This window comes from Raphanus sativus, chromosome 5 (assembly GCF_000801105.2).
Source record: "Raphanus sativus cultivar WK10039 chromosome 5, ASM80110v3, whole genome shotgun sequence".
NCBI lineage: Eukaryota > Viridiplantae > Streptophyta > Magnoliopsida > Brassicales > Brassicaceae > Raphanus > Raphanus sativus.
In genome coordinates, this window is record NC_079515.1 from 33663550 (window position 1) to 33688884 (window position 25335).

The following is a 25335-nucleotide window of genomic DNA, read 5'->3' on the forward strand; positions in this document are numbered from 1 at the left end:
ATTTAATTTTTGTAATTTTCTAAAAATATGTATATATTTTTGAAATATTTTTAATTTAAATGATATTTTGAAATTTGAAATGTCATAATTGAATATATTTATTTTAATGATGATTTATGAGTTATTACCATATTTTTAAAAAGTCCAAAAATATAAATCGAAAATAAATGTAATATATGAGTTATTACCATATTTTAAAAAGTTTACCAAAAATATAAATTAACATTAAGTATAATTTTCCAAATAAATGTAATATATGATTTATTACCATATTTTAAAAAGTTTACCAAAAATATAAATTAACATTAAGTATAATTTTCCATGTCATATTAACCTATAAGACATGTTATCAATTTTATTAGCCATGTCATATTATTTTTGTGAGAATGATTGTAGAGAAGACATGTGGCAAAAATTGTCCATGTCATATTAATTTATAAGACATGTCATCAATTTTAGTAGCCATGTCATATTATTTTTGTGAGAATGATTGTAGAGAAGACATGTGGCAAAATCACTTCTCAAATATAGTCTAGGAGATTGCTCCACATATTTGATTAGTTACTTACTGTACATGTTTGACTTTTTTTGGTTGTCAATCAACTACACTGGTATCTTACCATCCATGTGAACTATGAAAGATGATTGTATCACGACACTGCGTACTAGATTATGCACCTTCAAATTTTACGTTTTTGGTACATAAATGATCTTAGAATTTAGAAAACTTTTTTGCAAGATTTTGATGTTTTCCAAATAACTTATAAAAATTGGTCATTTTTCTGATTCCGAAATCATATTCTTCAATTAAGAACAATCTGTTGTGAACATGCTTCGAAATTAACACAAATTCCTCATGCACTTCATCGTTCAAATTAATATGTCCATCTCCGAATGAAGAAAAAAAAATTAACCCAGATTTCTTTACCTACATCAAACCAGAAAAACCTTATAAAGTACTATATCACATTTTTCCTAAAAAACTTCGTTATTTTTTTAAGAACCATCTGTAAAACATCATCGTCCTTCGAAATTAATGCAAATTCTTCATGCACTCCATGGTTCAAACATATTTGATTATTTGAGCTTTTTGAGAGTTTATATTTATATAATATGGGTTCAATCCTCCACTCTGATTCTTTTATTTTGGTTTGATTCTCGTTAAAAAGTTCTGGAAAACAGCGTCATAGAGAAAATTTTAATCTCTAATGTACTTGATGAACAAATGACTTTTGATGAATATAATTTAGAATTCATCAAAAAAAATTCAAGACTGGTCCTCAAATTTAGAGAATTCATAGGTGATTTATCAAAAATTTCAACTAAATTTTTCTTTTTTTTTTTACAAATTTGGGAATTTAATTTTTTTTTTTATAAAATTTTATATCTATATGATTTTTCGAAAATTTTGGGAATTTAACACCAATGTTTTATTTGCTTTTGCCCAGGACCGGTCGCGTGTAAATTCATCTTAAAAAGGAGTTTGACTTTTCTGTATATAGTTCCAAAAGATGATGTGTAACCGGCTTGCCAAGGTAATATATATAACTACTTAGTTGACAAAAAAAACTACCTAGTTGACTTCAAATGCTACATACGGATACTAGCTAGAGTAGAACGGTCACATTTTTTCCGAGTCAATTAGTTATTTTTTCTTGCTGAAACAACCTTCTCTAGTCAGAAATAATTATAAGGTAACTACGAGATAGGAAAAATTACAAAAATCTATCAAAGGACACAACCAACTTCAATTTTAAAACTTTGACATTTTTGTTTATAAGTTTACAGGGTGCGACCAAAGAAGCAATGAAAATCAAATCAAAATTTACAGATATTTTTTTAGTAAAAAAAAATCAAGCACTTGGTTGGATTAGTTAGGTTTGATCATGAAAACGATCCAACCGGTTGAGCCGTAGACGCGGGCACTTACACCTAGTTGGCATTAAATGTGGGATTTTAGAAAAAATGAATTCTGACCTAGAACATCATTTTCTTTCACATTATAATGCATACGAAAACGTCATTTTACCAACTGTTTATCGCAGTTTTGACAACTACAAGCAAAGAAAATGGGGCAGCATATGCTTGGGGATTTTTTTTGTTTTGGACCAGATTGGTATAATGAAAGGGATTAAAGGAGAATTGAAAGCTCAAGTTGAGGAGATTGAAATAATGGTACACATCCTCATTGGTGTCATGTCTAGTTGACGCCTTGTGCAAAAAAGAAGAAGAGAGGTTCACTGACGTTTTAGTGAATATCAAGCTCAAAAGGATAACACAAAATTTGACATTTTAATGAATAGAAACAATAAATGGGTTTTGACCAAATAAACCAAGAACCAATAAATGGCAGTATTACGTGTAGAAACAACAAGTTTACGTGTAGAAAATTCTCTTACTAACTAATTTGACTTAACCAAATATGGACAATACATATGATTTTTGAATGGTAAAGTGTTGGTTATCTATGAATTTCAAATGATAGCATGTATTTTTTCATGGACATAAGTTTATCAAATTTTTGTATCAATATTAAAAAATTATTAACAACTAATTACAACTAATATGTTTTAACCATTAATACTTCAGTACAGTTTCATTTGATTGTCAAAGACTAAAAGCATCTCCAAAAAAATCCTCTATTTTAGAGTTTGCGAAACTTTATATTTGAAGTTTCAAAGTGTTTTTTTCAAAATTAAACCCTTAAACTTAATTTCAAAATTATTTGTAATGTATTCTATGATCCTTATATCTATCATAATTAATGTAAATCCATAATTTTTTTATAAATAACTAGAACATATTTCAACAGTATAACACTACAATATAAAATTATAAATAGAAATACATGAGCTCCAATATTACATTTGCAAAACACCACATTATTTCCTAAGATTATTTCTGCAATGCCCCATTTTCAGTTAAACAATTTTTTTGGGACAATATTTTAGAGATATTAAAGATTCCAGAGAAAAATTACTAGACCATTACTGTTATTTTAATATTTAAATGTGTGTAATAATTTTTGTCTTCGTGTACGTTTTTAAAAAGTTTTCTTTTATTAAGTTTATTTTGTAATATTTTTGTTGTTTGATTCTAAATAATATAATTTTTTCTTTATTTAATTTTATGTGTTAAACTTGAATTTATAAAAACAAATATGAAATAGTTATGAGATATAAAAAAATAATAGATTAAAACGATAAAACGAAAAATAGTTAAGAATCATAAATGTGATGTGCAATTAATTGTAAAAATCAAAATACAAAAAAAATAAAATTTTAAATTTAAAGTTTTAAATTTTATTTTTAGAGAAGAAAAAGCTCTATATCGAAAATTATAGAGTTTTTTTTGGAAATATTCTAAGAGAATATAGTTCATACGATTAATGATGTAAAGTACAAAAATATATTTATATATAGATATTTCTGGTTATTGGAATTAATTATAACTTTATGTTTATGGTTTTAAATTTTAAATTGTAGATTCTTTTTCTGTATTTTTTTTGTTATAGCTTTATAAAACACTAATTTTGTTATGGAAATAAAGTTTTTTTACAATCATTTTTTTCTAAGAGAATTTTGGCCGTTGTTTTTTTAAAATAAAAACTTAATTGATTGATTTATGGTTTTAGACTAAATTTTAGTTGTATAGAGCATCTACGGTTAAAACCCTTGTTCGGAAACTCGCTAGGTGCTATGCGTGCGGCGCACCCGGGCCTAGCGATTTATTGAAAAATCGGAAATAAATCGGGGAGTACTCGGGGAGGAATTTTTGTATTTTTGTATGTATAATACTCTATTTATACGGATAATACAAAATATTTTGTATAATCAATATATAATACATATTTATGTATAAAACATTATTGATACTGAGATTCACATATTTGTAAATATATGAGCAAACTACAATATTGTCAATATTCTGTTGAATGTATTTGGTATACAACTTGAACAATAGTAAAGCTGGTTTCCTCACGCACATTCCTCTCTCCATTGTCTGCCTTGAACACTCAATAGTTATCATTTGCTCTTCTTCGAACACATAATGCAGTGGTAAAGAGTTCCAATATGTGGTCATGAGGGCAATACCCTTTCTCCTGCATATATTTCCACAGCTCTAGTTCTACATTGACTTCACCTTTCTCATAGAACAGCTTCATGAGCATAACAATAGTTGGTGAACCAAAAACCTTCCCTTGATTTTGTGGTAAAGCACCATTCACATCTTCACATCTCATGAGAGCAGTAATTAAAACATTATAAGCTCTACAATCATGTGTGAACTTTCTATTAGAAATTTCATCGAACAGTTGGTGTGCTTCTTGTGCAACGCTACACCAACACCATGTATCAGTAACGTGGATTCAACCTTTCAACAACCCATTTCTACAAAGCAACCACTGATCCCAATCTTTGTTCATGGTGATACGTTTGATCTGTGTATTGTTTGGAAAAAAAAAAGATGATATAATACCGGAGCAAAGATACATATACGAATCGGAGAAAGTCTTCATCACCATTACGCGGCCATGTTTTCTACTTCTACATATTCCACGCCCATTCCACGGCCACCGCGTAACCCAACCGAATTGACCCATTTCGCCACGGAGCCCACCCGCATCACGTTTTACCGGCCGAGTAATCCCCTCGGCGTCCGATTTTTTGAACAAGGGTTAAAACTAATCACCATGTTGATAGAATTAAAAAAAGGACCGAATAGATACATATAAAATGGCAGAACAATATAGAAGAAGAAGGATAAATAAATTAAAAATGGATGATGGAAAATAAATGGACTTAAAAAATAAAATGGACGGAGAGCTTAAAAGAACGTGCCGTATTAAGACAAGAGTGTTTACGAAGGGACCACAACACTTGTAATGGAATCTAGTTTTTCATGGATTTTTAGTTTTTACAAAGTTTAATCATGGAAGAAAAAGAAAAAAAAAAACTTTCATTAATTAATGTTTAATCAATATTCTATTCACTAACACAGCTCTCTTTCATGGCCACATTCACAAATGACCATTTTGTCTGCATTCCAACATCTCCACCATCCTCTTTCTTCTTACCACTATAAATAGAGACAGGTCTAAGAATGAAGAACAGAGTCATCATTAGCCTTTTAGACAACAAAACCATACATATCATAAAGGAAGTACAAATTAACTACTAATTTAGTAGTTGTAATTATTATCTCGAGCAGCAAAAATGGAGAGAAAGCCTCTAGAAGTCGAGTCAACGGATCACCAACAACCTTCCTCCGCCTTGTACGATGGTTCTGTTCCGGCGGTTGATTCTGTTGAGGAAGAAGTTAAGGAGACCAAAGTCGTTTATAGAGGCTGGAAAGTCATGCCCTTTATCATTGGTAAGGCATATCTTTTTTTTTTGTTAAAAAGAAACTATTTTTGTTGATTTTTAATAATCAATAGTAGAAGAAATGAAGAGAAACATCAGTCTTGCTCGAAGACTTATTGGTTTGATCTTTTAGTCTTTAATTCGTGAGATTCAGATTCTCAGTGTAGTTGTCATAAGCTTTGACTTATTCAAACAGTTTTTAAAGAAAAAACAGAGTGAGATCTTGAATTTGAGAAGGTTTCAGAAAATAACTGATCAAGAATCCAACTATTTGATTTATGCAAAGCTTGAGCCATATGAGAGATCAAAGTCTTATGATCATCTTGGTTTTGTTTGTTGGTATTATCAGGAAACGAGACATTCGAGAAGCTTGGGATCATTGGAACACTATCAAACCTTTTGGTTTATTTAACCGCTGTCTTCAACATGAAGAGTATCACAGCTGCAACAATCATCAATGCATTCAGTGGCACAATCAACTTCGGAACCTTCCTCGCTGCTTTCCTCTGCGACACTTACTTCGGTCGATACAAGACTCTAACCGTCGCTGTCATCGCCTGTTTTCTTGTAATGATCATATATTCCTTTGCAACCTTTCTTGCTCCCCAAGCGTTCTTAGTTTAACAACAACCCTAAAAATCTGACTAAATGTTTTTTGTTTTGTAGGGATCACTTGTGATACTATTGACAGCTGCAGTGCCACAACTACATCCAACTCCATGCGGAACAGCTCTCTCATGTGTCGGGCCTAGCGGTGGCCAGATAGCGTTTCTACTGCTGGGTCTCGGGTTTCTTGTAGTTGGAGCAGGTGGGATTAGACCGTGTAATCTAGCTTTCGGAGCTGATCAGTTTAACCCCAAGAGCGAGTCAGGGAAAAGAGGGATCGACAGTTTCTTCAACTGGTACTTCTTCACCTTCACGTTCGCGCAGATCTTGTCGCTGACACTAATCGTCTATATCCAGTCTAATGTAAGTTGGACCATCGGTCTAACCATCCCGGTCGTTCTCATGTTCTTGGCCTGCGTGATTTTCTTTGCTGGAGATAAGTTGTACGTAAAGATCAAAGCCTCAGGTAGTCCATTAGCCAGTATAGCTCAAGTTATAGCGGTTGCAATCAAGAAACGTGGGTTAAAGCCAACGAAACAGCCTTGGCTTAACCTTTACAACTACTACCCACCAAAATACGCAAACTCCAAGCTCAAATACACCGACCAGTTTAGGTAACAGACATACCAAGAACTAGTCTTATCTTTAAAATCTTTCCACTTTTGTTTTTTTATGGTTACTTGAGAAAGTTTCCTGATTTGGCAGGTTTCTTGATAAGGCGGCGATCTTGGCTCCCGAAGACAAGTTGGAAGCTGATGGAAAGCCTGCGGATCCGTGGAAGCTTTGTACAATGCAACAAGTTGAAGAAGTAAAGTGCATCGTGAGAGTGCTTCCTATATGGTTTGCCGCATCCATCTATTACTTAACCATCACGCAACAGATGACCTATCCCGTCTTCCAAGCCCTTCAGAGCGACCGTCGCTTAGGCTCCAGAGGATTCGTGATCCCGGCAGCCACCTACGTCGTCTTCTTGATGACAGGAATGACGGTTTTCATCATATTCTACGACCGTGTCCTCGTGCCTACCTTAAGAAGAATAACCGGTATAGACACGGGGATAACGCTCTTGCAAAGGATTGGAACTGGTATTTTCTTCGCCTTTGTTAGCTTGATAGTCTCCGGTTTCGTCGAGGAACGGAGGAGAACGTTGGCGCTGACTAAACCAACACTCGGTATGGCTCCACGGAAGGGAGAAATCTCTTCGATGTCAGCTATGTGGCTGATCCCACAACTCGCCCTTGCGGGTATAGCCGAGGCGTTTGGAGCTATTGGACAGATGGAGTTTTACTACAAGCAGTTCCCTGAGAACATGAGGAGCTTCGCCGGTTCGATCTTTTATGTGGGAGGAGGAGTTTCGAGTTACCTCGGTAGCTTCTTGATTGCGACGGTTCACCGGACGACGCAGAACTCGGCTGGTGGTAATTGGTTAGCTGAGGATTTGAACAAAGGAAGATTGGATTACTTCTATTTCATGATCGCTGGAATCTTGGCGGTTAATTTTGCTTATTTCTTGGTCATTTCAAGATGGTATAGGTATAAAGGAAGTGATGATGAGGTGACAACTTGTGAAACCAATGGAGATGCCATCAAACAACAAGAAAAGAACAATGTCTGATGAACATGCAGTTTCTCATCTTCTGGAAGTTATAAGGCATAGTTTTTGGTCAGCTTCAGTCCTCTTACACTCTTGGACTTGCATGTAGTAAGCCATAAAGAAATGCAGAAGTCATATACTTGTTCTGGCTATTTATTTTTGGGATTTTTACTGGTTACTATGTTATGATCACATCTCTTTAGTTCTATCGTCGTGGAGAAAAGACAGATTATAAAATCAAATGTATTGCCAAATAAAAAGTCGTATTGCATTTGGAGGATCATGTTTCTATTTATGTCATTCATACAACAGAACAAAAAAACACTAGTTAGGAAAATACTTGTAAAAATCGATATGAAAAGAAATGTAGAATACAATATTGTAGAGCCAAATGACCCGGGCCCATGCCCACCCGATCTCTTTGGTCAGAGCAAAGCTCCAATTCACATAGACTACAATTAGAGTAGCCACCTGTTTGGAAGAAAATGGTCAAGAAAACGGAGCCAATTGTTTATAACTCTCGACTTTGGTGCTGACCACATATAGTGAGTACTATACTAGCCAATTCCGAGAGGATAAGATTAAAGACTATCAAAAGCCACATGCCAGAACGTTCCACATAAGAGACACTACGTAATCGGGTCACAAAGATAATAGCCTGACTTATGAAGAGCACATATGATATTATGATGTGAAACTTGCAAGTTGCAATCACAAGGAAGGAATCCAAGTTCTTCGTTTATAGCTAACCAATGCAGTAATGGACATCACATTCCATCCTAGCATGCGCTTTGCATCAATTGGGAACTCTAGTACAAAACAATTTACATGAGTCAATTTTTTTTTTCTCTGTTTTTGGTTAGTTTGTTACATATTGGGTTTAATTTGTAATGGGCTTAGAGTTTCGAACCACATATGCAATAGCTTCGGCCCTTTAACGACAAAAAAACTAATCGAATTTGTTTTGCGCACAACAACAAGAAGACAGCGAGTGTGTCCGAACAATCAGCAGAACATGGATTCGCCGGATAAGACTCATCCCCTCCACAACGCCGCCGCGGAGATCCTCCACAGCGCCGCAACCTCCATATCGTCCATCATTCCTCTATTCCCTCCGAAAACGACGCCGTCTCGCGTATGCCTCCCGCTTAGATTCTCCTCGGTCTCTGACGACGTCTCTCCGCTCGAGTCGACGGTCAAGAACGCCTCGTCCGCGTCCACGTCGTCTTCCGGGATCAATTCGACGGTGAGGATATCGTCTCTCAGCTCAGATGGGAAACGCGGTGGGCCCGCTTTCGTGGGTCAGGTGTTCAGTATGTGTGACCTTACCGGGACTGGTCTGATGGCGGTTTCTACTCACTTCGATATCCCTTTCATCTCCAAGAGGTCATTATTTACTCTTTATTGACTTTGTTTCTCACTCGAGCTGCAACTTAGCTTTGGGATAATTCGGGTCAGGGTCCATGTAAAGGTTCAATTTTTTTTAGGTTTCTTAGATGGCTTTTACAGTTCTTGAAACTTTTTCTACTGTTTATATTGGATTTGAACAAGTGTGTGAGGTGGTTTACGCATAATGATAATTACATACATTTTGTGGAAGTCATCTGTAGAGAAAGTCAGGCTGTGATTTGGACGGGAGGGGAGAAACATATGTGCCTTTTGTGTCCTCATGCTTGTTTGATGTTTTCTTTACTGATGTGCAGAACACCAGAGTGGCTAAAAAAGATGTTTTCAACTATCACTAAGAGCGAGAGGAATGGCCCCGTGTTCCGGTTTTTCATGGATCTAGGTGATGCAGGTGCACTCACTGTTCCCTTTGTAAGCTTTTTTAGTGAATATTTTCTTTAGAAAAACTGTTTGGAATTGGACTCATATGATTTGTAATGAATGGAAGTGGAATTTTGAAAAGGCATCTTAGACCATTTCCCTTCATTGTCTCTTATATGTCATAAGGCAAACCATGTTTTTACTGTCTGCATGATTAAGCAATGTTTTCCGGTCTGGATTTTGCCCTGACGTGGTATGTGTGTTTTCTCAGTTTCATATGTTAAAAAACTAAATATTCCAAGCGGAGTGGTTGGAGCTTGTCGACTCGATTTGGCGTATGAGCATTTCAAGGTAGGCCTCCATTGGCATTTGTCTGTTGCTTCTAATATATTATACTCTGAACGTAGGTGATAGTGAGACACTGATTTTTTTTCTTTCATTTTTCTCAGGAGAAGCCTCACTTATTTCAGTTTGTTCCAAATGAGAGACAGGTAGGAGATGCGTTAGTGTGACATGCATTCCTCTGTCCCTTTTCATTGCCGTGTTCCTACTTCGCTTAGATGATTTCTGATATTGCAGGTGAAGGCTGCCAACAAACTTCTCAAGTCAAATGGGAAAAAGCAAAAGGTGGATGGGGTTCCTGTTTTCGGTGCTCAAAACTTGGACATTGCTGTTGCAACTTCGGATGGGATTAAGTGGTGAGCTTTACTGATGCAAAAACTATGTTAATCTTAAGCTTTAAAAGAAAAAGAAAAAGAAAATACCGGTTATTGGAGAGTAAATCTTCAGCTTTTTGGTTGATGGCTCCTCGATTCAAAAGGCTTAGCTTTAAAATTATCATGCGAACTTGGCTGCTGCTGCTTAATTTGACAGTTGTGCAAAAAAAAATTTCCTTCAGCATTTATCAATAGTAAAAAAAAAAATAACTGGTATTGATATTAGTACCTAAATTTATCTACCTTTTACCAGGTATACCCCATATTTCTTTGATAAAGCGGTACTAGATAACATTCTTGAAGAGTCAGTGGATCAACACTTCCATACTTTAATCCAAACCCGGCACGTGCAACGAAGACGAGATGTTGTTGATGACAGCTTGACTTCAGAGATTATGGAAGAGATGGGAGACAGCATGCTAGAACCGCCTGAGGTACACATATCGATTCGTTTTTATGATAAAAGTTAAGATGTCAATGGCCGTGTCATTGTGATAATCAGCAGCATTGAGTGGCCAGGATAGATCTGTTTAGTTGCTACTCGTATCTGTTGTTTAATACCTGTGGATAGCTCATTACTTTTAGCAGGGGAAAAGATCGATAATGACTATTGTTGAGTCGTTTCTTTGAAGTTGGTGTTGACCTTGTTATCTTTGTTCTCTTATGTTAACCAAACTGCAGGTTCAAGAAGCCATGGAAGAGATCGGCACTTCTGGAATTCCTTTGAGTGTTGTGGCAAAGGCAGCAGAGATTCAGCTTCAATACGCCGTAGACAGAGTACTTCTAGGTAGTCGATGGTTCCGGAAAGCCACAGGCATCCAGCCAAAGTTACCTTATCTCGTCGATTCTTTTGAAAGAAGGTATATGCATAGAGATGCATCTGCTGTCTTTTGCTGCATGATGTCATAGAAAGATATTGATTAAGATTTTCCTTTTGTTAAACAAGTCTAATTTTGATGCACATACACCACCAACACGTAAAGACTCATTAAATGCCTCGTCGTCTCTGTCATTAACTGGTTTTTACTTTTTTTTCTTGCTCATTGCTGATAGGAGTGCGTTATCCATCCAACGAGCGTCAGGGTCAACAGCTAGATGTCTAGGTGATTCAGATACCTCTTCTGCATCACTGCTTAAAGTAGAAGACGATGGCCCAAGCGAGGACGAAAAAAGGCAGCAACATCTCTGGTTTCCTTTTGGAGATTGGCTTAATCAAAAGGATTCATCAGTAGGTCAAAGGTAACCATTGTTCTCAAACGCTTAAAGAGTGTATACAAATGGTTCAGAAACATAAGTTGTTTTTAATTCAGGGATATGGAAAGTAGAGAGAGAGAAATGGAGAGGAGTCCTTTCTTACCGAAGATAACAATGGTGGGGATATCAACAGGAGAAGCTGCACAGATGAGTAAGGCTAACCTGAAGAAAACAATGGAAGATTTAACACAAGACTTGGAGCAGTCTGATGAAGGGAGTGATGATCATGGTTCTAATCGTTACGACCCTCTTAAGATCGAAGAGAGAGATCCGTTGTTTGTTGCAAACGTTGGAGATTACTATTCAGGTTTGGCTAGAGCTGGTTCTGCTCGTTGGTCACGTCGAGGTGATGACCGTACCGAAACACCTCCTAGTTCATCATCGTAGTAGCCGCCTACCTTTGTTGTTGTTACTTGTTATATGATAGGGGGACATGTATTCACATTATTTAAAAAAATGTTTCATGAAAAGTGATTCTTTAGTAGTAGTTGTTATAAACAATTTTGAATTTGCATTGCATGCAATAATGGAAAAAAGAAGTATTGACGGTTAAGAAGATTGTGGCTAATGTATAAGTTGAATTTACTGCAAAATGGAGTAGAGAATGCAGTCATAAACAAACAAAAAAAAGTATTACTCCAATGCTCTAAGAAGACTGGCTAAGTATAAGTTGAAGATTCCATGTACTCTCTGATAAAGTAGAAAACTAAAATTTAAGAGTGGGCCTTTCTATCAGTAGCCCACTAATGGGCCTTCTAACAAATAGTTCACTAATGGCCCGTTTAAATGTTATGAACTACCTCGCGTATCTCCATAGATATTAGATCGAGCAAAGCTGAGAAATCGAAAATTAGTGTTTTTGGGGGAGAAAGATAAGAACCCTAACTATTGGTCCTGTATTGTGAACCAAAACCCCCTAAATCGGAAAGATGAAGACGACGAAAGGAGGGAAAGTGATGAATCCTACTGATGCTTACCGCAAGCAGATCCGCAAGAGGGAGATTAAACGTGTAAGTTTATCGGATTCAAATTTTTTTATTTTCGAATTAGAGGATGATATTGTCCTTTTGTGGCGGCTATATGATTTCGATTGGATTCATATCTTTGTTTGTTCATAGTATGTTAATGGAGGATTTAACATTAGTGCTCAGGTGGATAAATCTGCATATAAAAAAAGGTTGCCTTTATCCTAAATTATATATCTCTTTTGCTGAATTTGGTGAAGTTCGTTTTGTTGTTTGATTCGAAAAGGCTCGTCTCATTGTCTCTCTCGAGCAATATTGATTATACTTATTGAACTTTTAGATTTGTTTTGATTGTTTAAACAGAACAAGAAGGAGAGGCAGAAGGTTAGAGAGGTGGGGATTTTGAAGAAGGATCCTGAACAAATCAAGGAACAGATCAGGAAGCTTGATATGTCTAGTAAGTCATTCTCTACTCCCTTAACATTTCACAGCTCTGTGGTAACTCTCGAGGTGTTAAATCATTGCAAATTCGACTTAATCCCATCATATATCAAAGTTGTCTTCTCCCGGTTATTGGCAGTTATTTTTGGCTTACAAGTTTCTTCTCTATCTCTAAAACCAGAAGCATGTTTGTGTACATGTTCAATAGTTCAAATGTTTATGAAAAACAATTGTTCAAATGCTTATGAAAATTAATACAAAGGTTGATTTGGTGTAGAGGCTGAAGGTGCGCTGGACAAAGCCAGGAAACATAAGAAGAGACAGCTTGAAGATACTCTCAAAATGGTTGAGAAGAAGAGAAAGGTAATTCTCTGGTTTGAGTCAGGTCTTATTCCTTTGCCTCACACACTACTCCGAGCTTATGATTTTGGCATCTCTTTTTTTTTAATAGGAATATGAGGAGAAAAGGAAGGAGCAAGGAGAGGCCACAACCTCTGTTATGTTCAGGTGAAAAAATCTTTCTATTCTGTTTCTCTTTATACCTCTCTGAAGGATTGATCGTGTAAGTTGTCATCATCAGCTTTATAACCTGTTTTTTTTTCCTAAATGTTATATGCAGTCATCTGCCTCCTCAACGAAGAATAGCTGGTGAAGAGGAATTAAAGCCAGAGGTACGTATTTTGTCTTCTTTTCGGTCCCTGCTTGATTTCTAAATAAACTTTTCTCACTTTTTCTGCATATCATGACAGGACTCTGTTTATTATCACCCTACTTTGAACCCCACTGGTGCACCACCGCCTGGAAAGCCACCGATGTATCATTCATCCATAGGTACATCTCTTTTGTTACTGCTACTTCCTTCAAAATCGAAACAGTCCTTTTATTTTTTTCTTACATCCTTTTTATTCCTATAGTAAAAAGATTTGTTTTAACGCATTTCAGGAACTAGAATCTCCTCAGATGGTGCTTCATCTAGCAGTGCTGCATTGTCTTCTATTACCGAGTCAGAAGACTCCGCATTGGTTGCTCCTCCTCCACCTCCTCCACTGCCTCCTCTACCGGATGGGACTAATGCCTTAACTACTTCTTTGCCGCTTCCCCCTCCACCTCCTTTGCCACCAACTACAGGCCTTGCTTTACCCCATCCACAATTTCCACCACCTCCCCCGGGTCCCCCACCAAAAGAGCATGATATGGCTCTTGTTCGTCCTCCTCTTCCCCCACTCCCTCAATCTTCCCAACTCCCTCCTCCTGGTCTAAGTGGAAGTGAAGGCGATGGTAGGTTCCCTGAATCATCAGTTCAAACCTTCGACGAGGGCAAGGTAAAACTTCACTCTTTTATCAATAGCTGTCTTAAATTGGTGTGGTTTGACATGATTTTGTGAAGCAGGCTGGAACTTGATTACATTTTTTTTGTCTACTGTGCAGAATGCTAATATAATTTCCATCCCTCCACCTCCACCACCTGCCCTTCCCTCCATGCCTCCAAGCAACGAATCTGAGACTGGTCCCCCAGAACCTAACTCCAGTAGTTTTCCAAATTCTAGCCTATCTCAGATGGTTGCACCACCACCACCACCACCTCTACATCAGCAACATCAATCAACATTTCCAGGACCTGCGGCTTCAATGAGTAATTTTCAACATGATGGTCTTATGCCTCCAGGAATGATGCGTTTTCCGCCTCCACCACCTCCACACGATATGCATCCTCCCCATCCTGGAATGTACGGTGGTCATCTAATCCCGAGGCCACCTTATGGCCCACCACCTGGACCACCACCTATGATGAGACCGCCACTTCCCCCGGGACCACCACCGTCTAGTTTTGAAGATAGTCAAGCAATGATGAGGCCATATGTACCAAGCAAACCATCTTATGTAAAATCCGCTGCTCCTACTGTTGTCAGGAGACCACTAGCTCAACACACACCTGCGCTTACATCCATGGTGAGTTAAACACATGAATTCTCTTTTTTGGTTTTATCTCATGTGATTCCATTCAACTGGTTCATTTGTTTTTGATCTGCAGGTACCTGCCTCGGTTCGAGTCAGGAGAGAAACCGCAGCTGTAACCAAACCAAAGCCAAAGACTTCGGTAGCCACGAGCTTAAGTTTTAAACCAAGAGCTATGGTGACTTCTGCTGCACCGGTGAAGGTAGAGCCAACCAAGACAGCTGCAACGTCAAAGCCACAGAGCATTGACGATTCTTACTCTGCTTTCTTAGAAGACATGAAAGCTCTTGGAGCACTTGATGGATAGGCTTTGGGATTTATGGCCTTTCAAAAACGTTGTTGTTGTTCTTTGAACATAATAAACATGCTGACACTTCTGTCTCGAAAACTAACTCATCTTTTTCAGTTTGGAGCAATACATTGTTTGAAAACATTTTCTAAAGTAGAAATGCTGTAGCATTCAAGAGAACATGTGGTTGACAAAATCTCACCAAATTGGGTAAGAAATAATGTCAATAATCGATTTCAAATTACCCCTTTTGGACGGTACTCTTGGAAGTTAATGCCATGTGTATGAACAGATTCTTGTTCTTCTGTCTCTTTAAATTAGTATTACCTACTTGTTACTGCGGCAAAGAAAAACTAGATCCTTTGCTATTGTTGTCATAGATTTTCTGTTTCCTTTTGGTTGTTTTTAAGTGAATTTTTTTCTTAAAATACCATAGCTTTGTATTTGAAACACGTACTGATGGATGTATCAATAGGATGATGGCATGATGATGGAAGTAAATTTTTTTTTTTTGAAAAGTGATGTAATTTTATAGGTCAACGAAGACTTCAGCTGAGCGACAAGAATTTGGAAGTGGGTAATACGGAAATGGTCCAGTTTCCTGTATTCATTAAATTAAGTTAAAGTTTTGTATCCCTTAGTCAAAAAGGAAAAAGCAATCTTATCTGCGTTCGATGGTGATACAACAGTGTGCGAATACAAACCATAAGATCTTTAGATTAGTAAAATATAACATCGAATATCTCGACACCTACCATCACAGAAATATAGCTTCGCGTGCTTTCATTTTGCATTATTTTCCTTATTCATACGTCTTTGCACTCGGAACCCATTACACTTTATATATAATACTAAGAATATGGAGTATACTCTATATAAGACTTGTTTACGTTGGCCGACGTACGAGAGTAATGAGTAAATCACTATGTGCAAAACCCACATGGATACAACTAACAATATCTAATGATTCATGCAGTGACGATTCTTTCTCAACAAACTAACAAATGAGTTTGAAAACCTTGCAAGTGTTTATGTAGAGTCAACCATAAAAATATTTCTTTAATAGAAACTTTATCTTGTTTATCAGCAGATTCAATTTGTTTCATTATCTTCTTTTTTTTAAAAAACAATTTGTTTCATTATCTTCATGGACAAATTATATTTCTCTCGTTATATCTCGTATCACATATACGGCTATACTCCTACATAGATCAGGGTAAATTTAGCTGTTTTTTTTTCTTTTCTTGGAAAAGTCTTACTGATTAGTTGTTTGCAAATGTATATTATAAGTAAATTTACATGACAGCTCAAATTCAAAGCAGGGTTTCATGAGTAGTTGTTTCAAAATGTTTAAACCACCACTCTCTTGCCTTCTAGAATGTATTTATAACCCTAAAACTCTAAAAGGTTATAAGATTAATTAGACTAGTATTTCAAAAGTCCAATGCCTTCATTAATGAGAAAAAGTCCACGCCGTTGAATGAACTAAATTTTCTTAAAAGTGAGTGAGAAAACTGGAAAAGCAATTAAGAGAAAATGTAGCTAAGGAGATCCAAGTTGGCATCAATTTGCTTATATGTATTAATTAGGTTGAAAAGTTTGTGGACCATATGGTTCCTTTTGCTCCGACGTGCCCTGCTTTGATATGTAGGCTATAGCTTTTATAGTTGGCCTTGTAATAACTAGGTCTGGGCGCGGATCGGATATCCGGGTTTTTGAAGGTATTTGTGATTTGCTTCGAATGTTACGGATATCTAATTTTCCGATTTGCTTTGCTTCGGAAAAATACGGATATTCGGAAAAACGGATATCCGGAAAATAAATAGATATTTGCGGATACTTACGGATATCTCATTTGTTTTGATTAATACAAATAATATTAAAAATTTAATACAAATTTGTTTTGTAAAATTATTTTTTGCTTAAAAAATATAGTGAATCTACATATTTTGTAAATTTTTAAACTTAGTTAACAATTATAATAATACAAAACTTAAGAAAAATATTATAATTGTCATAAATGTTTTCTCTTATTTTATATAATACTTTTATATAAGTAATAATGTGAATAGAATCTGTCAAATCATATGTTAAGAATAATAATTATATAATTTTATATATCTAAAACTTTAAATATAATCAAAATATACATGTATTTATATATTGACGGATCGGATCGGATATTCGCTTCCCAAAATTTTAGTATTTGTGATTTGCTTCGATTTTAACGGATATTGAGTTTTAATATTTGCTTTGCTTCAAAAGCTTACGGATATTCGGAATTTTCGGATCGAATAACAACGGATAGCAAATCGAATCAAATTTAACGGATAAAATGCCCAGCCCTAGTAATAACGACGGAGTCTATAGTATAATGGTCGTAGTGGGTTGTTCAAATTATTCGGTTGTCTTTCTTATTTGATCATATATTAAAATGACTAACTTTTTGTAAATGTGAATAAGTTATCAATAAGAGTTTATAGATTATTTAAAGAAGAAATTGAGTTTTTTTTGTTCGAGTTTTTTTGTTCTTGTTTGACAAGGATTAACTTACAAATTTTCTATACGTATAACTTGGGTCGAGATGATTCGTGAATCGTGATCAGCGTTTAGTCGAGTAAGTTACATTGCGTTATCATAACTACTGCGTCAGTGTATCGATGAACGTCTTAAGACTAAGACTAAGACTAATTAATCTCATAGAGACTTAGGACACATAAAGTAATACTTTTTGTTTCTTTTATAACATTTAAAAAAAAAATAAACTTTATAAAGCGGGTGAGATAAGAGAAACATGAAAAACGAAAGAAAATAATTAAAAGTAAATATGTAAAATGTCCACATCACATGGACGAGTAAATTGACCCAATGTTCACGTTAGGCAATTTCATTTAATTCCACTAAACTCTTTATATGGTTTATATGAAATTACTACCTAATTTCTTTTGCAGGGTTGTGCCAAAATGTTCGTTCTTTATCGTCAAATAAGGCTTGTTGCTTGGTTTTATTTTCTGGTCGTGCATAGATTAGATTGTAATCGATTCTTGTTTAACTTTTTTTGGTAATCAATTCTTATTTAACTTTTAGTAAATAGAATTTTACTTTTGCTGTATGTTAGATCGTGTCATATGAGTCACGACTCATATAATCATATAGCTTTGCTTTCCCATGTGATCGGTGCATGTAAATAGCATAATTAAAACATTATAAATGATTAGTTAATCAACGATTTGTCAGAAACTATATCATCGCATTGTCCACTAATACCTATTGAGAAAATAATACTACTCACGATTTTTGAAGCTGTTTTCTCTAATTCAACATCATACTCATACATCACATTTATTTATTTTTATTTATAGATCACATTTCTTTTACTTAGAAAATAAAAACTGTACACTTTTTGGCAAATCAAACTTCGAGAACAGAGTTGACAAATTGATATAAAGATTAAAGAACTATACTATAATATTTGAGATAGACAAATTAGCGTAACCGTCTCGATCCTATCCAAGAATTTAATTTTGATTTCTCTCTTTTAGATTTCTTTATTATTTTGTAACAAAATATTCAACGTCTATTTCGTATTTAGACTACCACTACGTTCCTACCTCCTCAACCAAATATACACAGACACACATGACACATGTATGTATATAAAGCCTTGAATCTCCTGGTAGAGAAAGAAAGAGAAGTTTGTGTTATTGCATTATAGCTCAATGATGGCAAAAGCAAATCAAGCCACCACTATCTGTTTCCTTCATCTGCTTCTACTCTCTGCAGCAACTTCTCATCCTCTCTGCTCAAATTCAAGTAAGTCTCATGTCGTTTTGAGTTCAAGTGTTGTTGTGTTCATGTCGTTTTTGAGTTTTTGTCTTTTCTTGTTTTGGTCAGAGACTCAAGTCAACACCAACGAGACGCTTCAGTTCTGCGGTTCCTACTCAGGTAGAACTTGCTGCAACTCCAAAGATGATCTTGAATTGCAGACTCGCTTCAACTCCATGAACATTTCTGACTCAAACTGTTCTTCCCTTCTCAAATCCATTCTCTGTTCTGTAAGTATAGATCTTTTCACTTACCCATTTTTCTTGAATTCAAGATTCTCAGACATCTCTGTTTCAAATCTTTCAATTTGATTCTGAATCTTATGAGTATATTCACCAGAAATGTGACCAATTCTCTGGACAACTGTTTGGTAATGAAACTTCTCCAATTCCAATTCTATGCAACTCAACTCCTCAAGACTTATGCTCAAAGCTATGGGACACATGTCAGAACATCTCCATCGCCTCTTCTCCCTTTAGTCCCACTCTACTAGGAGGTGCTACTTCCCCTTCAACCTCTTCAACCTTAACCGATCTTTGGAAATCCCAAACCGAGTTCTGTACCGCCTTTGGTGGACCAGAAAAAACCAACAACAACAATACAACCAAATGCTTCAACGGTGAACCGGTTAACCAAGGCCCTGATGTAAAGCCACCTCAAGGGATATGTGTTGAGAAGATAGGAACCGGGTCTTACCTCAACATGGTAGCTCATCCTGATGGTTCAAACCGAGCCTTCTTCTCTAACCAACCTGGTAAGATCTGGTTAGGTACAATACCGGATCAAGACTCAGGCGAAGCAATGGAACTCGACGAGTCAACTCCTTTCGTTGACATAACCGATCAAGTCAGTTTCGATACACAGTTTGGTATGATGGGGATGGCGTTTCATCCTAAGTTCGCAGAGAACGGGAGGTTCTTCGCGTCTTTCAACTGTGATAAAGTCAAGTCTCCTGGATGCACTGGTCGCTGTGCTTGTAACTCTGATGTAAACTGTGATGCTTCTAAGCTTCCTAAAGACGATGGTGACCAGCCTTGCCGTTATCAGACCGTTGTGGCTGAGTATACAGCGAACGGTACTTCTTCAAGCCCTTCAACGGTAAAGAATCCAAGATTTTGTGTGTGTTTTCTCAATCAAAATACGAGTTTCTTGGAGATCAAGAAACTAACAAAGATTGCTTGTTGTGTAGGCAAAGACTGGTAAGGCGTCTGAAGTGAGGAGGATTTTCACTATGGGACTTCCTTATTCGTCGTCTCACGGTGGTCAGATTCTCTTTGGACCTGATGGGTATTTGTATCTAATGACTGGTGATGGTGGAGGAGTTTCAGATACTCACAACTTTGCACAGAACAAGAAGTCTTTGCTTGGCAAAATCTTGAGGCTTGATGTTGATGTTATGCCAAGTTAAGTGACGAAAACAGTTTGGTATTAGAGAGTTTGTGTTTGGTGTCTTTTTACTTACTTTCTACTGTAAAAAAAAACTCTGCAGGCGTGTCTGAAATCTCTCAGCTTGGTTTATGGGGAAACTACTCTATCCCAAAGAGCAACCCTTTCCAAGGCAATGCAGATGAACAAGGTGAGATTTATGCTTTAGGGCTTCGAAACCCGTGGCGTTGCAGCTTTGATTCTGAGAGACCAGAGTACTTCTTGTGTGCTGATGTCGGAAAGGTTTGTTTCTTATTAAATTTTTAAGCATCATGATCTTAAGATATGGTTGTTGAGTTAAAGTATGTAACAGGATACATATGAAGAAGTTGATATCATAACAATGGGTGGAAACTATGGCTGGAGAATCTACGAAGGACCTTACGTTTTCTCTCCTTTGTCGCCTTTCGGAGAGAATGTTTCTGAGGTCTCTAACCTAACTTTCCCTATTCTTGGTTACAACCACTCTGAAGTTAACAAACATGAAGGATCTGCTTCCATCATTGGAGGTTACTTCTATCGTTCCAACACTGATCCTTGCTCTTATGGCACGTAAGTCAAAAACACTAAACGGTAAACTATAAATACATTCATAAACCCTAACCCTAAATCATCAACCATTTTGTTTCAGGTACTTGTATGCAGATCTTTACGCAAACGCGATGTGGGCAGCGATAGAGTCACCAGAAGGTAGCGGTAACTTCACTGACTCTCAAATACCGATTAAATGCAGCCAAGATTCACCGGTGAAGTGCACGGCGGCACCAGGAGGAGCTGACTCAGGACCTGCACTTGGTTACATCTACTCTTTTGGACAAGACAATAACAAGGACATACACTTGCTCACAAGCTCGGGTGTGTACAGAGTTGTTCGTCCTAGCCGTTGTAACTTTGCTTGCTCCAAGGAAAATACTACTGCCTCTAGTGGAAAACAGAGCCCTAGCGGTGCTGGGCCTCCTCAGTCTCTACCTTCTTCTGCAAGAAATCACTGTTTCTCTGTATTTATGTCGTTGTCGTTGTTGATGTTGTCTGTGTGTTTAACTGTCTTACAATGGTGATTTGTTATTGTTTCAAACTGTTTTGTTACAGCACTTGTGAGCGTTGTTCAAGATCTATTTAAAGCGTGTGTTAGAAGGAAGATTATCTCCAGTGTCATGTCGATTAATTCTTACTCTCGATCAGAATCCCTATGATTGTCTTTTATTTATGTAGTTACATTTTTTTTTGAACGCTGATTTATTATGATATTACAATTATTATGAACATTACGTAGACGATTCGACAACCGACAATACTGTCTGTCTTATGAAGATCTACGCCTAACTGCATCATATGAGCCATCCTATGAAAATCCAAGCCTAACCAGATTTACTTGCACCATATTGAAGATCTCTTGTAATCTTTCCTTCCACAGTTGCCTAATAAATCGCTCTCTCCGGGATTTGAAATCTGAATTTGAGAAAATCTGCAATAAATTGCATAGTTTTAGAGTCGAACCCCAGACCTGGATGTAAAAGCATTTAGACCTTAACCATTGATCAAATTCAATACATATCTTTCTACTAGTCCTCTCACCAGTCACCATGATCACAGACGTTGGACATTTATAATATAGAACTCCAGAACAATACGAATGTCTTAACCATAATAAGAAAGAAATGAATAAATATTAACCGAAGGATTCTACAGAAAAAAAAAAGAAGATTTAACATGTATTTTTAGATTTCATTTTCCAAGATCAAGAAGATATACTACAACGAAAGTTATATGTTATGATATGAAGTGCTACTCAAAAAGAAAAAAAAAGAAGCTATTCGCATTTCTAATCTCCTCCTCTTTACAAACCAAAGAGATGTGATATGGATTGTGGGGTCATCTCATGTTGCAGCACTGAGGTTTTCCTGTCAAAACCAACTTATCCCACAAACAAATCATCTGTCTCGGCGACTGGTAATGTGCCGTCAAGTGATTCTCTATGCAACCAAACTGACAAAACTTGAGGCTGTGAATGTAGTCCACCGGTTTGGTCCCGTTGTTGAATTGTTCTACCCACATTCCCACACTCACATCTTCCATTTTGAACATCTGCAGTATCAAAAAAAAAACAGTTATATTAATATACAAATCCTCTGTCTCGAAATGATTAGGTGCGACGTACCCTTAGTTTATGTTTCTCAAACTCTTTTACAATGAAGCGAGAGATATCGTTTGACAAGATGTATCCCGGTCCATTAGCATAAGGTGGATAGTCTTCCTCTGGCCATTCCTGTAGGAACATAGTTAAAACATGAACACCTGAACTCATAAATGACTCTTTTAAGCCAAAGATCATAGCTTCATACCTCATATGTAACAGCCCATTTACCCTGACGGAGCGGTTTGTGATAATAATTGATGTTGCCAATGTATAGACTCCTATCTGCAGATGTTCTCTTAGCTTCATTAAGAACCGCATCTACTTGTACAAATGTATCGTCATCACACTTCATTATGTACTTTGCAGCAAGCTGATGAGCCTACAAAAGAAAAACAGAAACTCTTTACCGATACTGAATCAAGTATTGTTTTTTTTTAAAAAAAAAACAGAACACTCACTCACCCCATACTCGCAGATAGCAACGGTTTTGAGGACAACAAGGTCATAGCTATCCATGTAAGGGACTATAACAATGTCCCCAAAGAACTCAGCTTCCTTCTTTAGCTCCACATTCACTTCCTTCCTCGAGTGCTGTCCAATAAAAAAAAACACTCTTTAGCTCTCACAATCTTAAAACAAAGATAAAGACACAGATGTTAAAACTCACCAGCGCAACAAAGAAGCGAGCCACCACTTTAGAAGATTTAACTAGCTTATGTTGCATCCACGACTTCCTCACCGCCATCCTCTCAGCGAAATGGTTACCAGCGGAAAGGATGCCAATGAACATATCGACTCGGCCATCAGGAAGCGACGGGGCTTGCCAATTGCTAGAGAGCTCGAGATACCTCTGAGGAGAGAAACTAGGGTGCGAGGTCGGGAGAGAGCCAGCGAAAACCGAGTGAACATCTATGTCCCCGTTGATGGTTAACCCAGTAGCATCCTCAAGCGTAAATCCCTTCCATATATAAGCAAAAACATCATCAGTTTTGGATTTTACTAATCCAAAAAACCACAAGTAAAGCCACTTACAGTTCGGTAAGGGAAGGAAGAGACGTGCTTCCCATCGACACTAACATGAAAACCTTCTAATCCAGCACTAAGTGTAAGCACAAAAAGCTTATCAACCGTGAATGGAAACGGCCATTCAACGGTTACTCTCTTGCTCCGTCCTACTAATCTACTAAGCCACCATGTATCCGCCTTCTTGCTACTAGTCTCTTCTTTAGATGCAATGCTACTATCATCACGAACCCATTTCTCGCACTTCACCTGACCATCAACTACAAAAAACCATCCACGCTAATTAGTAACTATATAAAGATTTAATTAAAGTTAAAAATGCTTTTACTAACCAGTTTCTTCATCGTCTCTAGATCTCCACCCTTCACATCTTTGTGCAGACCCCCACTGCATCCTATAACAAGTGTTCTGCTCAATCACAGGCCTACCACTCCAATCACCCTTGAGCCTCGGGTTCAAGTGGAGTATCCGAGGCGGCTCTTCCCCGTCCACCGCTTTCAAGCCCTGAAGCTCGAGCTTAAACTGCGAAACCTCTCCTTCCTTTAGCAACGATATCTTCGGGTCCTTCTCCGAGTGAGCAGCTCTCGGCTTCCCAACCACTGTGATGTGTGATCCGAGAGTTAACCCGCAGGGAAGCTCCATGAGACCCCCACGGTTCGAAAGATCAGACCCGGTTAAGGAAACCGAGAGAGGGCATGACCCATTCTCCTCCTCAGTCTTCTTCTTCAAGGACTTTAAGGTTTTCCCAGACTCAAGCTCTTCCCACAGCTTCCGACCAACTTCCCAAGCCACCTTGGCGGATTTGTGGAGCTCCACGGAGGGGTTAAACGTTTCCGGGTCGAACTTCAAGGTGGAAAGGATCCGACTTTTCCTCCTCCTTAAACCCGGAATCATCGCCGCGGGTGGTTCGGATTCCTGGAAAAGCAAGCTCTTGCGAGGACGGCTCGGGGGTAGCCTCTCCTGCAGCTCGCGCTGGCTGTTGTGCTTCTCGGGTCGGGTTAACGGGTCCTGGGACAAGGTGCTGAAACCGGTTCTGAAGACGAAAGGGATTTGGAAAGTGATGAGGAGCATGTAGAGAAAGGCAACCGCCGTCAGTATCTGAACCGATCTCTGCTTCGTGAGAGAGACGAAGGCGTCCAGTTTCGAAGAAGGTACCTTCGGCTTCCTCATTGAGAATCGTGGAAATAGAAACCCTAGAAACGATGATGATGATGATGATGATCAGAGAGGAGAACAGAGTCTCTAAAGCTCGAAACTTTACAAAATATTGTGAGAATCAGATCGATGGTACTAACTACTAAGTAATTACGAGAAAATGTTAAGAAACCCTTTGAACACGGAGAGAAAGAAAATTCAACAACTTTCCTTGTGGAATGACCAAAATCGTGTGGGTGTGTGTAGAAAATTCAAAACCCAGAAGAAACGTTAAAAAAAGGAAAAGACTTTTAAACTTCTAGAGAGATAAAGAGAGGGAGAGAGAGAGAGGAGCGTGTGAATGGTTAAGAAGAAGAGATGCAGAAGTAAAACAAACGCGTTTAGGAAGAGGAAGGAAGAAGACAAAGGCCTTTCTTTCTCTCTTCTTAGTTAGTGCTCTGCTTACGTCCGAATAAACCGCCGTTCTGCTTCTTTCTCTTCCTTTTTCGAATCTCCCTTTTTTCCTTTTATTTGTTTATTATTTATTTTGCCCGTATTTATAGATTCGTTGGATTTATCTTTATGGACGGTTTGATTTAATAAAAATACTAATTCGATTAAAGAAAGGTAAGTCCACCAATACAATGATCGAATTTTTATTTCCACTTAAATCCGAAATATTAATGTCTAATGCTTAAGCAATCAAAGGAGTTGTATTCTCTTGATTATCCTAGACAGAGTGTACTTATATGATTAGCTATTAGATGATTTAAAAAGAAACAATGATAATCTACTGAAATCGTATATTGGAAATATGTTTTATTATATTTTAGTAGATAC

The 25335-nt window shown here is 37.1% G+C and overlaps 5 protein-coding genes across 6 annotated transcripts; 4 read left to right on the plus strand and 1 right to left on the minus strand.

The window, feature by feature from the left end:
- Nucleotides 1-5096: 5096 nt before the first annotated feature.
- LOC108862376 (protein NRT1/ PTR FAMILY 2.11) lies at nt 5097-7834 on the plus strand. Its single transcript, XM_018636481.2, has 4 exons — nt 5097-5373; nt 5713-5930; nt 6030-6583; nt 6675-7834. The coding sequence occupies exons 1-4, from the start codon at nt 5217-5219 to the stop codon at nt 7582-7584; spliced, it is 1839 nt and encodes a 612-aa protein (XP_018491983.1). The 5' UTR covers nt 5097-5216; the 3' UTR covers nt 7585-7834.
- Nucleotides 7835-8528: 694 nt separating this feature from the next.
- On the plus strand, nt 8529-11858 carry LOC108862377 (uncharacterized). Its single transcript, XM_018636482.2, has 9 exons — nt 8529-8949; nt 9267-9361; nt 9602-9681; nt 9780-9821; nt 9910-10028; nt 10300-10480; nt 10728-10906; nt 11100-11285; nt 11357-11858. Exons 1-9 carry the CDS (start codon nt 8579-8581, stop codon nt 11685-11687), a joined length of 1584 nt encoding a protein of 527 aa, XP_018491984.1. The 5' UTR covers nt 8529-8578; the 3' UTR covers nt 11688-11858.
- Nucleotides 11859-12120: 262 nt separating this feature from the next.
- Nucleotides 12121-15131, plus strand: LOC108805222 (protein EARLY FLOWERING 5). 2 transcript variants are annotated; one of them, XM_056986325.1, is made up of 10 exons: nt 12161-12310; nt 12419-12477; nt 12629-12722; nt 12984-13069; nt 13158-13213; nt 13326-13377; nt 13456-13537; nt 13649-14028; nt 14135-14656; nt 14739-15131. In XM_056986325.1, exons 3-10 carry the CDS (start codon nt 12716-12718, stop codon nt 14967-14969), a joined length of 1416 nt encoding a protein of 471 aa, XP_056842305.1. In that variant the 5' UTR covers nt 12161-12310; nt 12419-12477; nt 12629-12715; the 3' UTR covers nt 14970-15131. The 2 variants fall into 2 exon arrangements, with proteins under 2 accessions (XP_018432707.1, XP_056842305.1); XM_018577205.2 differs by lacking the exon at nt 12419-12477 and having other exon boundaries at nt 12121-12310.
- A 3436-nt stretch (nt 15132-18567) lies between these two features.
- On the plus strand, nt 18568-21339 carry LOC108805187 (HIPL2 protein). The gene is made up of 7 exons (XM_018577159.2): nt 18568-18764; nt 18846-19006; nt 19116-19874; nt 19966-20179; nt 20266-20444; nt 20515-20753; nt 20833-21339. Exons 1-7 carry the CDS (start codon nt 18671-18673, stop codon nt 21257-21259), a joined length of 2073 nt encoding a protein of 690 aa, XP_018432661.1. The 5' UTR covers nt 18568-18670; the 3' UTR covers nt 21260-21339.
- Nucleotides 21340-21901: 562 nt separating this feature from the next.
- Nucleotides 21902-24868, minus strand: LOC130512901 (hydroxyproline O-galactosyltransferase GALT6). Its single transcript, XM_057011374.1, has 7 exons — nt 23694-24868; nt 23371-23621; nt 23006-23296; nt 22801-22929; nt 22544-22717; nt 22360-22467; nt 21902-22286 (listed from the first exon to the last, which is right to left on the minus strand). The coding sequence occupies exons 1-7, from the start codon at nt 24529-24531 to the stop codon at nt 22074-22076; spliced, it is 2004 nt and encodes a 667-aa protein (XP_056867354.1). The 5' UTR covers nt 24532-24868; the 3' UTR covers nt 21902-22073.
- Nucleotides 24869-25335: the final 467 nt, after the last annotated feature.